The 12528-nt window shown below is 41.7% G+C and overlaps 2 protein-coding genes across 8 annotated transcripts in view; one reads left to right on the top strand and one right to left on the bottom strand.

Annotated features, from left to right (window-relative positions):
* nbr1a (NBR1 autophagy cargo receptor a) overlaps nucleotides 1-484 on the bottom strand; it is a 74211-nt gene extending 73727 nt beyond the window's left edge. For all 4 annotated transcript variants that reach the window (XM_043675022.2, XM_087977845.1, XM_043675024.2 and 1 more), the window contains exon 1: nucleotides 278-484. In XM_043675022.2, the coding sequence (XP_043530957.2) occupies nucleotides 278-379 (102 nt within the window). In that variant the 5' untranslated portion in view covers nucleotides 380-484. The remainder of the gene's footprint in view (nucleotides 1-277) is intronic.
* A 335-nt stretch (nucleotides 485-819) lies between these two features.
* Nucleotides 820-12528, top strand: part of LOC122539881 (breast cancer type 1 susceptibility protein homolog) — an 85460-nt gene continuing 73751 nt past the window's right edge. For 2 of the 4 annotated variants that reach the window (XM_043675021.2, XM_087977843.1), the window contains exons 1-2: nucleotides 1727-1834; nucleotides 11055-11161. In XM_043675021.2, coding sequence (XP_043530956.2) covers nucleotides 11082-11161 — 80 coding nt within the window. In that variant the 5' untranslated portion in view covers nucleotides 1727-1834; nucleotides 11055-11081. Of the gene's footprint in view, nucleotides 891-1726; nucleotides 1835-6295; nucleotides 6401-11054; nucleotides 11162-12528 lie in introns of those variants that run through there. The other 2 variants (XM_043675020.2, XM_087977844.1) reach the window with 2 other exon arrangements.

Here is a 12528-nt window from a genome sequence, read left to right as displayed (position 1 = left end):
AGAGGGGTGAAGAGTTGACGGGGAGGGGTGAAGAGTTGACGGGGGAGGGGTGAAGATTTGACGGGGGAGGGGTGAAGAATCGTTGGGGGAGGGGTGAAGGATTGATGAGGGAGGGGTGAAGGATTGATGAGGGAGGGGTGAAGGATTGATGAGGGAGGTTTGAAGAGTTGATGGGGGGGAGTTAAGAGTTGATGGGGGAGGGATGAAGGGTTGAAACGGGGAGGAGTGAAGAGTTATTACGGGGCGGGGTTCGCCCCCTTCCCTACTCAGCACTAACCATAGCTTCCAGATCCGCCCACGTCGTCTTCTGCGAGTCACACACAAGGAAAGTTTGTGTGTCGCCGCCAAAGGTCACGTTGAGTTTGATTTGCTCCCCCATACCTCCCCGGTGGTTGAGAAGCTGGCGGCAACCCAGTAACAGTAATAGTTACAGTCGTGGTGGTGACAGTGATGGTGATCGCTCTCTCCCCCCTCGACACCAGCGGCTTCTGTTTACATCAGCGCCCCGACGTTACCCAGCATTCACCGCGGCCACGGGTAAACACGGTCACCCATTGGCCACGGCCAGTCACCTGGCAGGACGTGACGTCAGGCAAAACGCAATAAGGTAGAGATCTCATAGCATTCGTCAAAGTCAATCAGAAACCCGGATAAAGCGTCGGATGTTGGACAGTCAGACATCGAATCGTTTAAAAACAAATAATTTGGCAGATGCCATCTCGTTTGCCGCGTTGCCTTGCGTCATTTTTTTCACAAATGGCACGTTCATGCGCGCGACGTCATCGCGTTGTGTCGTGTGACGTGAGGGTTAGCGCGGGAAACCCAAAATATGGCGATGCTTGTCTGATGAGGGTACTACCTTACACCGCTCCAACTTTTCATTACGCCTGGTATTTTATGTTTTTCTGATTAAGATGTGTGCGATTTGCCGCATTTCCAGGAGCGGGCCCCAGGAGGGTATTGTGTTCTGTGTGAGGATTGAACGGGGGGGTTCGAAAAACGACGCGAGTTGTATTTCTATAGCGCCTTTCACCCCTGCTGTTCCTCCCGAAACGTTTAGAACCCATAGAGTGCTCGCTTTGCAATACAATTACAGTTATAATGCGGGAAATACAGGAGCGTTTCAGTTCAGCAAGCTCCCAGCATTAAATAATGACCTGGTTATCTTTTTTTAAATCTGTTGTGATGTTAATTGAGGAGTAAATGTTGACTGAAGTAGTTGGAATAATTTCCTTGTTTTGCTTAGGAGTAGTCTTTTTAATAGCTTTTGGAGTCTGACTTGAGGAGTGAGACTTTAGACAGCGTGACGTTGGGATGTCAGCCTTAACCTATTTGGGCTGCTGTTTTTGTGGTTGGGCTTGAAATATGAGCTGCTGATTCGAAACAAAAGTAACGATAGTTTAACAACTGAATCTGCGTCGCTTGTCACTGTTAATTGTGATGGGAAGAAGACAGTGAGAATGATTCTGGTTCTTATTTCTGGTTTTCAAGTCCAAGCAACTGAAATGAAGAAGTTGTATAGCCATGGGTGCTATCCTAGAGAAGGTTGCAGTGTTTAACTCGGGAAACCCCTTCAACCTTTAGTCAAAGAAATGCTTAAATTATGTACAGTTTGCACAATGGATTAATATATACTGGTGGTGAAAACAAACTTAAATGTGTGTCATTGATTTTGCAACAGGACTGAGAAAATCGAGAAATATGATTTGAGGTGTATGAATCTGATTGCAAATCTGTGGAAATAAGAGGAAAACACAAATATTGTGGATGTTGGAAATCTGAGATTAACAAGCCTAAACAGTGTTTCAAAAAGGAGAAACCATTAAAATTTCAAGTCAGTGAACTTTTTGTTCAAATCACAAGCTGCAATAATGTAACAAACTTTTAAATAAACTCAAACTCAAGTAATAATAATCATTCAGATTTCATTCCCATTCAGACTGAAATAGATCCATCTTCTTGCCTTACCCTAGCGAATGGGCATCAATGGCAAGATGTCACAGGCAAAACAAAGATGCTCAGGATGACTGTTCAGCTGGGAGGGAGGAAAAAAAAGCACCCACAGTTCTATCAGGAAGGGAGTTCTAGGATTTTCACAGTAACGGTGAAGGAATCTCAAGTCAGGATGGTGTGTGATGGGCACTTGCAGGTAGTGGCATTTCATAATGCGCTTCTTCCAATGAGCATAACTGTGTTCTTAGCTTCAGTGTAAGTGCTTGGGTCATAAGTGATCGTGGCTGTGGTAAATAATTCATGCATGTCATAGTTTCCAGCAAGTTACTGGATTTCCTGCATCAAAAAATCATGAAGGACATGGATAGAGTGAATAGTCAAAGACTTTTCCCCAGGGTAGGGGAGTCAAAAATGCGGAGGCATAGGTTTAAGGTGAGAGGGAAAGATTTAAAGGAGAACTATGGGGCAGATGTATCTCACTGCATGATGCTGGTCTGGAATGAACTGCTGGGAGAGGTGGTGGAGGCTGATACAATTATTTACTTTTAAATGCATCTGAATGGATATAGGAATAGGAAGGATTTAGAGGGGCATGGGCCAAATGCTGTTAAAAGCGACAAGATTAATTTAGGATATCTGGTTAGCAGAGGTAAGTTGGACTGAAGGGTCTGTTTCCATGCTGTACGTCTCCACAACTCTATTTGCACCTCCCTACTTTCTTTCCTTCAGGCTTTTGGAGATGCTTCCAGTTCAAGAACGCCTCCCTGGATTTGACTTTCTCATCAAACTGGTTTTGATATATTGTGGTAGAGAAAACTAGAGGCTCTTCACGAGCTGTTTAAAATGGATTTAAGGGCAGACCAAGAACTATGGGCATTTTGTGGTTGTTCCTGTTCATTGCGTGTCATCAGGTTAGCTATGAGGTACTAACTAAATTTCCTGCAGCAACAATTATTTTTGGGTGAGGCAGAAGGCAATACCAAACTGTATTAGCAAATGATCGGTCCAGCAGTCGCAGACCCTGGCATGCCATGGATGACGTGTACCTCTTGAGATCCATCATGAGAACAATGGCATGTGCTCAACTTTGTGTCTAAAACAAGGATGCTGCCATGAGGTCTCAATTTGTCTTTTTGACAAAAAAAATTCTCATTATAACCAGGTTGTGCTCTGGGCAATTTCCCCAGGAGGACAATTCCATTGATGATTGCCTTCCTTACCAATCACTATCTGTTGAGGTTTGTGTATGGTAATGTTACCTGTGTAATTTCTTTATTTCAGTATCTTTTATGTCAGTTTGAATTTAAACCAATGGCACAAGGAGTTTTGATCTCTGAAGAAGTTTAGTGATGAATTTTAAGGTGTTTCTTTAGCTATGAGAGAGTTCTTGTGGTTTGATAGGAGTTTATCACTGACAGGTTTGTTGCTAATGAGCAAAATAAACAGTCTTGTGTATTAAGCATTTAGTTTAGAATGTCGGTGTTTGTTTGGTTTTTCTCTTTTTGTTTGATTGGGGAAATATCAGATTTAGCCTTCGGGAAGATGCATTTCTCCACCTTGTCTTTATTTAAACTGATCACCTCCTGCCAACAAATGTCATAGCACCAGAGCTTCTGGGCTATGACAACGATGTGACATTTATGTCTGTTACTACTGGCCATGATGGATTGTTCTGATGTTCTAGGCCCCAGAACTCCATTTTGATGAATGGAAGATGTTTGAATTCTCTTAACGTGGGGTGGCTGTTGCACACTGACCATGTGACCTGATGAAAAATTTGGCTGGGATGCCAGACCTGATTGAAGATGAGTCTCTGCTGCATGCAGTGACTCATGTGTGTGCACACAAAGCAAGTCACAGTTTAGAATCAGGGTCTGCATCAATCATCCCTATAAGATCAGCAAGGGCTCATAGGTAGCACAAAAGCAAGTTGCATACTTCACAAACAACCAGTGAAATCCTCTTCTGAAACGGCCTCCACTTTTAATTCTGTGTCGTCCCATCCATCCATGCCCACCCCGCCTCAGTCGAAGCAAAGCGCTCAGTGACAGTGTAGTTTTACCTCATCCATCTTTTTGCCAGGCCCTGGAGGGAGAGAGAACTATCGCCCATGTGCTCAGGGACATGAGTTCACGGTCTTCTCTGGAATAGCATTCTCTAGTCATTTTACAGGGAGGAGCATCCAGATAAGGCAACATACATATTGATTGGGTAACCATTCCAATCGGCAAGTGTCAATAATAAAGATTAAGCCATCTGCTGTTACACAATGAATAACTGGTTTCACGTAATGAATACGTTTCATCTTGTTAAACTGACCTTGCATACTGAATTTTGGGAACTGACATAACCACAGGAAATGACATCACCAACCCAAAGAAATCCAAATATATAAATAGAAAGCAGGAATTTTCAGCATTGCTTCGCATGAGGCCCACTGAAGATATTACCTAGTAGGGGAACAAAATGTCTGGAAATGAACTTTCCAGCTCAGCGAGCAAACCTACATCTAAAACCTTAACCTGAGCTACAAATCTTCACAAAACTTGCTTACATACTGAATGCTTCCAATATTTTTAAATAGCACTACGTGAATGCATTTCCACCCTGTTAACCCATTACCTTTACCCCCAACACCCCATTGTTAACTGCAAGTTCTTTTCTGAGTCATTTTCAGCTGAACCTATTGTTTCACAAAACTCAGAATTTAACTCTTTCCCTAGCTGCTTATACCCATACACGTCTCATTATCATCTCATGATAACCAATGGTATTACCAGCTTTCATAAACTCTGACAGCCAGCATCCAAGCAAGTCATTGACACACACAGCATACAATGATTATAACAACAAAAATTACTAGTCTGTTACAGTCATTAGAATTTGTAGAATCCTTCCATGTGGGGAAAAAATTCACCAGTGAAGTTGCTAAATTCACAGTCCTTAGTGACCACTCCATCCCCTCCAAGTCGAGTGGAAACAAGCCAGTTCTCCAAAATCTCCTTCAGTAAAGTCCAACCTGCAAACAAAATTCAGTCTGTCCTTGCACAGCACTCCACGGAGAAATCTGATTCCTTGGCTAGGGGCAGTTAAATACTTAACAAAGCTAACGTGACCTCCATCCTTCGGGAGGTCCTTCAGATAGAGGATACCAGCACACCTGAGCGTACTGCAGCTGCAGGCTAGGTGAATACAGCATTGTTTGCTGCTGCTGCTCCTGCTCTGCTGTTAAATGTAACAAAGCCAACTGGCTGTTGTGATGTTAGCTTGAACAATGAACCTTCATATCCCTCCCCTTTACTGTTGTTAGCTTCTTCACTTTTCATGCTTATGACTGGGGAGCTGATTGAATCCATTAGATCAGGTTTGTGGAGGGGTGGGCAGTGGTCCAAAGGTATGCTTTACCTGTGAATGGAGAAACTCTAGAGACAATGTTCGCTGCTGAAAGCATCTTTGCATTTCCTATCTCATTTCTTCCTTTCCAAGGTGGTTATCAGTATGAAGACAGTCACACGTTTAACTGCGTTATATCGTCTGCCTATTTCAACTTTCTCAGTCGTCTTGAAGTCTGTTACTCTGTTCAATCTTTATGACATTATTAAGTTTGATACAATCTATAAACTTCTAAATTGTACTGCCTAAATAATTCAGTCAGTTATAAACAACAATCAGTGGTCCTAAAATCAAACCCTCAGGTACCTCATTCAGGTTATTCAAAATTTTATTTTCCTTTAACAAATTGAGACTTGGCTAATGTAAAAGCTGTCAGGAAAAATATTTCAAAAATCTGGAACAGCAAGACAACAACAATGTTTCCTGTGCTTTAGCAATTGAATAGGCCGTTTCAGTTCAGATTTAAACTCAGATATTCATGGGGAAACAAATGCAGAATATAGTTTAATATGTTCTCCAAATGAAACTTCCCAAATAAAAGTCAGAATTACAGTGGCAACTTTGGTAGAGACCAACTTTGTTTGAATTTGCAATATGAAGGGGGCCAAGGAAACTGTCTCTCGACTGAACTAATTGGCGTTCATGGAATCCGTAGAATACAGCATGATTGAACTAAGGAACCATTTCGGGGACGCAGGAATATTGATGGGGACCAAGCTTTAAAATCTTAGCTTGTGGGCCCATCTGCCTCAAGACACTGATGTACCAGGTGCCTGCTGACACCGATCGTTTGGATTCTGCTGACTGCACCAATGTTTAGGTTCCCCATCCACCCCCCCACCTTAGTCAAAGCAAAACGCTCAGAGACAGTGTAGTTTTACCTCCTCATCTTTATTCTGGGTCCTGGAGGGGGAGAGAATGAACATCCATGTGCACAGGGATATGAGTTCACTGTCTTCTCTGGAATAGCAGTTTCTTAATTAATTATCCAGTCATCAGGGAGGAGCATCCAGATAAAGCAACATACATATTGATTGGGTGATCGTTACAATCGGTAAGTGTCAATAGTAAAGATTAAGCCATCTGCTGTTGCACAATGAATAACTGGCTTCAAATAATGAATACTTCTCACCTTGTTAAACTGACCTGAATACTGAAGGCTTCCAATATTAAATGGCTCTACATAATGAATGCTTTTCCACCTTGTTAACCTCATTACCCTTGCCTCCAGCACCCCATTGTTAACTGCAAGTTCTTATCTGATCTCAGTCATGCTCAGCTGAACCTCTTGTTTCACAAAACCTGTATGTAATTCTTTCCCTACCTGCTTATGCCCATACATGTTCTCATCTTGATGTCTCATTTCAAGCCCTCTGTTTGATAATCTTGCTGTACTTTCAAGCTTCCACCTACATGTCATTTCCCACTTCACCCATCTGCTTCTAAACTCTCCACCGGTGCTTTTGCTGATTCCATGGTCACCTATTCTGGTATTCTTCTGACCACACCTATCTTCCAGCCAGTTTAACTAATGTAAAACTTTGTAATGCACATCCAGCATGTGCCATCTGATAGTTCACAAGATAATAGTGGCTCTCCATCTCAATGTCAAAACTTCAAAGGCTCGTTCCTCTCAACCCAAGCCAACCTGAAAACTCAAATCTGTTTCTCCAGCACTGCCATGTTATCCTTCTCCCACCCACCTGACTTTCAACCTCAGTTTCAGCACTTTGATTAAAAGATTCTGGAATTGTCTGTCTTAACCTTGGTATGCACATCTCTGGATATTGAGACAAACAATAAGAGCCAGACAAACGTGAAAAACTGGGATACAGTGAGAGACAGAAATCTGATGTGAAAGTCTGTCATCAATGTAAAGGCTGTAGGATTTCTAAGACAAGCATATTTGAGGTAGAAAGATAAGATATAAATATCAGATGAACAAGGCTTTGTGTGATCTAGTTAGATCATTTATTTGCTCAATGCTGTGTTGATTTGGAAGACTGCAGCTTATTGCAGTGGAATTTTCTGTGTCTTTGTGCCAGCAATATACATGCAGATAAAGAAAATAAATTGTGTTTAAAAGATGGAAGAAATTCTGCCACACAGGTGCTATGCAACTTAATCCCACACACTTTTTGTTATGGAATCGACATGGAGATAGAAACAGCATTATCTCTCTGGAATTTTTTTATTCATTCACAGGATGAGGGTGTTGCTAGGTACGCCAGCATTTATTGCCCATTCCTAATTGCCTGAGCATTAAGAGTCAGCCATATTGCTGTGGGTTTGGAATCACATGTAGGCCAGACCAGGTAAGGATGACTGTTTCCCTTACTGAAGAACATTAGTGAACTAGAGTTTTTTTTTAAGCAATACACACTTAATTCCAGATTTTTTTAAAAACTAAAAATTCACCATCTGCTGTGGCAGGAGTGGAACCTGGGTCTCTGGATTAACAGTCCATAATACCATTAGACTGTTATCTCTAGAATGGGAATGGGTGAAAGGGAAATTATGGTGGTCAACTGGATGTTAGGGAGGGTGTGAGACCAGTGCATTTGGCTGTATGATAACAATTTAAGTTGCCACACATCTGTAGTTATGCTGTCATTAGTATGTTTTATTAGATAAAAGTTACCTTGAAACTTTGACTTTTGTCATTGAAAATAATATGGTCAGTTTGCTTTCCTTTGATCTGGTTGTTTACATTGTTAGGATTTCACAGGGGAAGCTATAACCCAAAAATTCACACTTCCTCCAAATGAAGAAATTATTAACAGAACACATTTGAACCTTTTTTATTAAATGGAATTTGATTCAATCTGTGCAAGTACAAGTTACACCAGTTAACTTGATCATTTTCACTGAGTATTAGATGTAAGAAAAATACCCTCTTATGTAACTTTAAGCATTCCTTGCATAAAAGTGGTAGTGGAAAATGGACAGTTCTACAATCTGCTGGGTTTGTTTTTGTTCACGTAGTGTAGATTTTAAAACAAAGAACAAAAGAAAATTTACAGCCCGGAACAGGCCTTTCGGCCCTCCCAGCCTGAGCCGGTCCAAATCCACTGTTTAAACCTGTCGCCCAATTCCTAAGCTTCTGTATCCCTCTGCTCCCCACCTACTCATGACTCTGTCCAGACGCATCTTAAATGAATCCACCGTGCCTGCTTCTACCACCCCTGCTGGCAATGAGTTCCAGGCACCTACTACCCTGTGTGTAAAGTACTTGCCGCATGTATCTCTGTTAAACTCTTCACCTCTCACCTTGAAAGCATGACTTCTCATTTTTTACTTCACCCTGGGAAAAGCTTATCTCTATCTACCCTGACTATACCCTTCATGATTTTATAGACCTCAATCAGGTCCCCCCGTCAATCTCCTTTTTTCTAATGAAAACAATCCTAACCTACTCCACCTCTCTTCATCGCTGGCACCGTTCACACAAGGCAACATCCTCGTAAATCTTCTCTGCACCCTCTCCCAAGCGTCCACATCCTTTTGGTAATGTGGTGATCAGAACTGTACACCATATTCTAAATGCGGCCAAACCAATGTCTTGTACAATTTTAACATGACCTGCCAGCTCTTATACTCAACACCCCATCTGATGAAGGCAAGCATACTATATGCCTTCTTGACCACTCTATCCACCTGTGCAGCAACCTTCAGGGTACAATGGACCTGAACTTCCAGATCTCTCTGCTCATCAACTTTTCTGTTTACTGTATAATTTGTTCTAGAATTAGACTTTCCAAAATGCATCACTTCACATTTGCCTGGATTGAACTCCATCTGTCACTTCTCTGCCCAACTCTCCACTCTATCTATATTCTCCTGTATTCTTTGACAGTCCCCTATGCTTTCTGCTACTCCTCCAACCCTCGTGTCGTCTGCAAACTTGCTGATCATACCAACAGTGCCCTCTTCCAGATCATTTATCGATTATCGCAAACAACAGCGGCCCCAGCACTGATCTCTGTGGAACACCATTGGTCACCTTTCTCCATTTCGACAAACTCCCTTCAACTACTGCTCTCTGTCTCCTATTGCTCAACCAGTTCATTATCCACCTAGCTAGAACACCCTGCACACCATGTGACTTCACTTTCTCCATTGGTTACTAAGGGGACCTTACAAAACGCCTTACAAAAGATCATGTATATGACATCTACAGCCCTTCCTTCATCTTTCAACTTGGTCACCATTTTATCTGACCAAACAGTTTGCATCGTCAAGTCCATAGATACGATTATCATCTGCAAGGCATTTCCACAAAGCTTCTCTCCCATTTGTCATGGTAATCCAGATGGTGTTTCTTTCCAGAGCCTGCCTTCTGGACGGCTCGATTTTTGTTACTAGATTATTGTAGCTGGCAATGGCAGTTTTTGTCCTCTATTTTGAATGCACTGAATTATTCAACTTGAATTTTAAATACCTCATTGAAATGCATGTAAATAAAACTAATCTTGAGCCATTCCAGTATCCCTTTCAGAACAAATCCTGAATGAAACTAAAAGCCATGTCCTCCCCTCCTTAACATACACAAAGTAGCTCACATCCTGACAACTCAAAGCTTGTGCACTGTCTGCAAGATACATGTCAGAAGCGTAATGAAATGCTTCCCACTTGCCTTGAAGAGTGCAGCTCCAGCAACACTTGAAGCTTGACACCATCCAGGTCAAAGCATCCCCCTTGATTGGCATCACATCCATAAATGTTCGCTCTCTGTCTGCTTAGTAGTAGTAGTGTACAGCATCCATGAGATGCACTGCAGAAATTCACCAAAGCTCGTCAGACAGCATCTTCCAAATTACTGGCAATGACCATCTGGAAGAAGAGCAACAGTTACTTGGAAACACCACCAGTTTCAACATTTCCTCTGAGTCACTTACCATCCTGACTTTGAAATGTATGACAGTTCCTGAAGTGGACTGCAACTATTTGAGAAAGCAGCTCACTGCCACTAATGGCAATTAGGAATGGATAATAAATACTGACGTAGCCAGCAATACCCATTTCCCATACGTAATTTTTTTATATAACTTAAAATGATACATCGTTCCTTTGCTTCAGAATTCAAGCTCTGAAACAGAACTAATTATATTGTGAACCTCTATCAGCATTCTTCCATGGAATGGGAGCATTACTGACAAATTGTCCCTCTAAGTTTTGCGAGTGTGTAGCTGCTGGCTAACTATGTGAATGTCAATCTGAGTGTTGGTGTGTGTCTGCTTCCAGAAGCTGCTGCCAAACACAGACCTCAGAGTAAAAAAATCGTTTCAGGGAATATTGCTGTCAAGACCAGCACATGTTGCCCATCCCTAATTGCTCTTGAACCGAATGGTTTACTTGACCATTTCAATCACACCTGCAGTTCTGGAGTCAAATTAGGAACCAATCCTAATTGTGATAGCCAGTTTTCTTCCCTACAAAGGGCATTTGTGAATCAGGTGGGTTTTTTAAAAAAAAAAAAATTGGTATTGGTTCTTGGTCACTATTGGTGAGAAGTTTTGAATTCCAGATTGATTTTCTTTGATAATTTAATTCAAATTACACCTGATGTCACCATGTCTGCAGAGCTTTGTCCTGGGTCTTTAGATTACTTGTGCAGTGACATCAGCACTATGCCACTGCATCAGATTGAACTGGAGAGTAAGATAAAAATCAAATGATTTTCTAACAAACTGCAAATTTATTTGCAGAGGCCATCCAACCAAAGTTATACAGAAATGTCTTTGTGTAAGTCAGAGATTGAGCACGTGCACAAGGTTCTCTCGTTAATGCTGAAGAATTTGGAGTGTCCAATATGGTGAGTTACACTTTGTATCTGTTTCTGATGTACCAGAATGCATGAATTGAGATGCAGTTTTTAGTTGTCTGCTTTGAACATTTCGTATAGTATTACTCTGTGACAATACTGTTTTTTCTTTCTTGTAATCTGATTTAAGAAAGACATCATTTTATAGGCTGGTACAATAGTAATGTCCCTAGCTCTGAGCCAGGAGACATAGGTTCACGTCCCACCTGCTCCAGAGGTGTGTAAGACAACTCTGAATAAGTTGAGTTGCAAGTATGTGAAAGGCTTGGATTCAGAGTTGTGGTGGCACAGTGGTAAGATCCGTTCCGCTGAGTTAGGGGTCCCGGGTTCAATTTCCACCTGCTCCACAGGTGCAAAAATATTTAAAAATGCAAGTTGGTGGGCAGTTAGCTCAGATAGTTAGAGCAAGGGTCCAATAACACCAAGGTCTTTGGTTCAATCCACCATCCCAGCCAATGCTATTGTTTTGCAATCAAAGCTTTAATTCTTGGTGTTTTCATTGGAACTATGTGTTTATGGCAATATGTTTTAGGCCATTGTAGCACAGTGATAGTGTACCTACCTCTGAAACAAGCAACTTGGGTTCAAGTCCAATCACATCTCTCTGGAAAGAGAGAAATTAGGAAAATATTGATTTATAATTGCAATGCTTACAGTTTGGATCGGGAAGCTTTGCATGGAATGAGAGATCATATACAGCGATGCAGCCTGAGTGAGTGTATAGTTCAGGGAATTTGGAGGTACTGTGGGAATAGAACTGGTAAATCTTTCTTTAGTTTAACTCCTGTGGGTCATCTTAACTCTATTTCAAAGAGGGCCTGTTGAAAGTGCATGGTCAGGATGAAGAGATCATATCCAGTGTGATATGCAGCCTGAGTGAGTGTTTGGTTAAGGGAATTTAGAGGCAGCATGGGAACTCTGTGCATAGGACTGCTTCGCTTGTTTTGTGGCTCATAGTTGTAAGGCCTTTTTAAACAGATAAATTTGAAGCCCAGAATTAGGGCCCAACACAAAAGTGAGATATCAAAGGTCATAGCTACTGATTTGACTATCTTTTACGGGTTACTTTCCTATTGAAGGTAAATAGGGAAAATATTTACAAGTTACAAACTTAAAGGCCTGTGGGACATTTTTCAAAAATCAAATTCAGAACAAAGCCAGGCAATGTATTGTACGTAAATGATGTGGGAGCTGGTAGACCTCCCTTGTGGTTCATGGTGACCACATCTGTAGCAACTGTTAGTTGCTTGAGGAACTCTGCCTCAGCGTTGATGAGTCTAAGCTTCAAACATTGCAATACATTAGGTAGGGAGAGATTTACATGGACGCTGTGTTTCAGGAGGCAGGCACCCCACTTA

This window comes from Chiloscyllium plagiosum, unplaced genomic scaffold (genome assembly GCF_037043375.1).
Source record: "Chiloscyllium plagiosum isolate Xiang-an unplaced genomic scaffold, Cpla_swu_hap1 HiC_scaffold_32, whole genome shotgun sequence".
Taxonomy (NCBI): domain Eukaryota; kingdom Metazoa; phylum Chordata; class Chondrichthyes; order Orectolobiformes; family Hemiscylliidae; genus Chiloscyllium; species Chiloscyllium plagiosum.
This window is presented reverse-complemented; position numbering and strand designations above follow the sequence as displayed.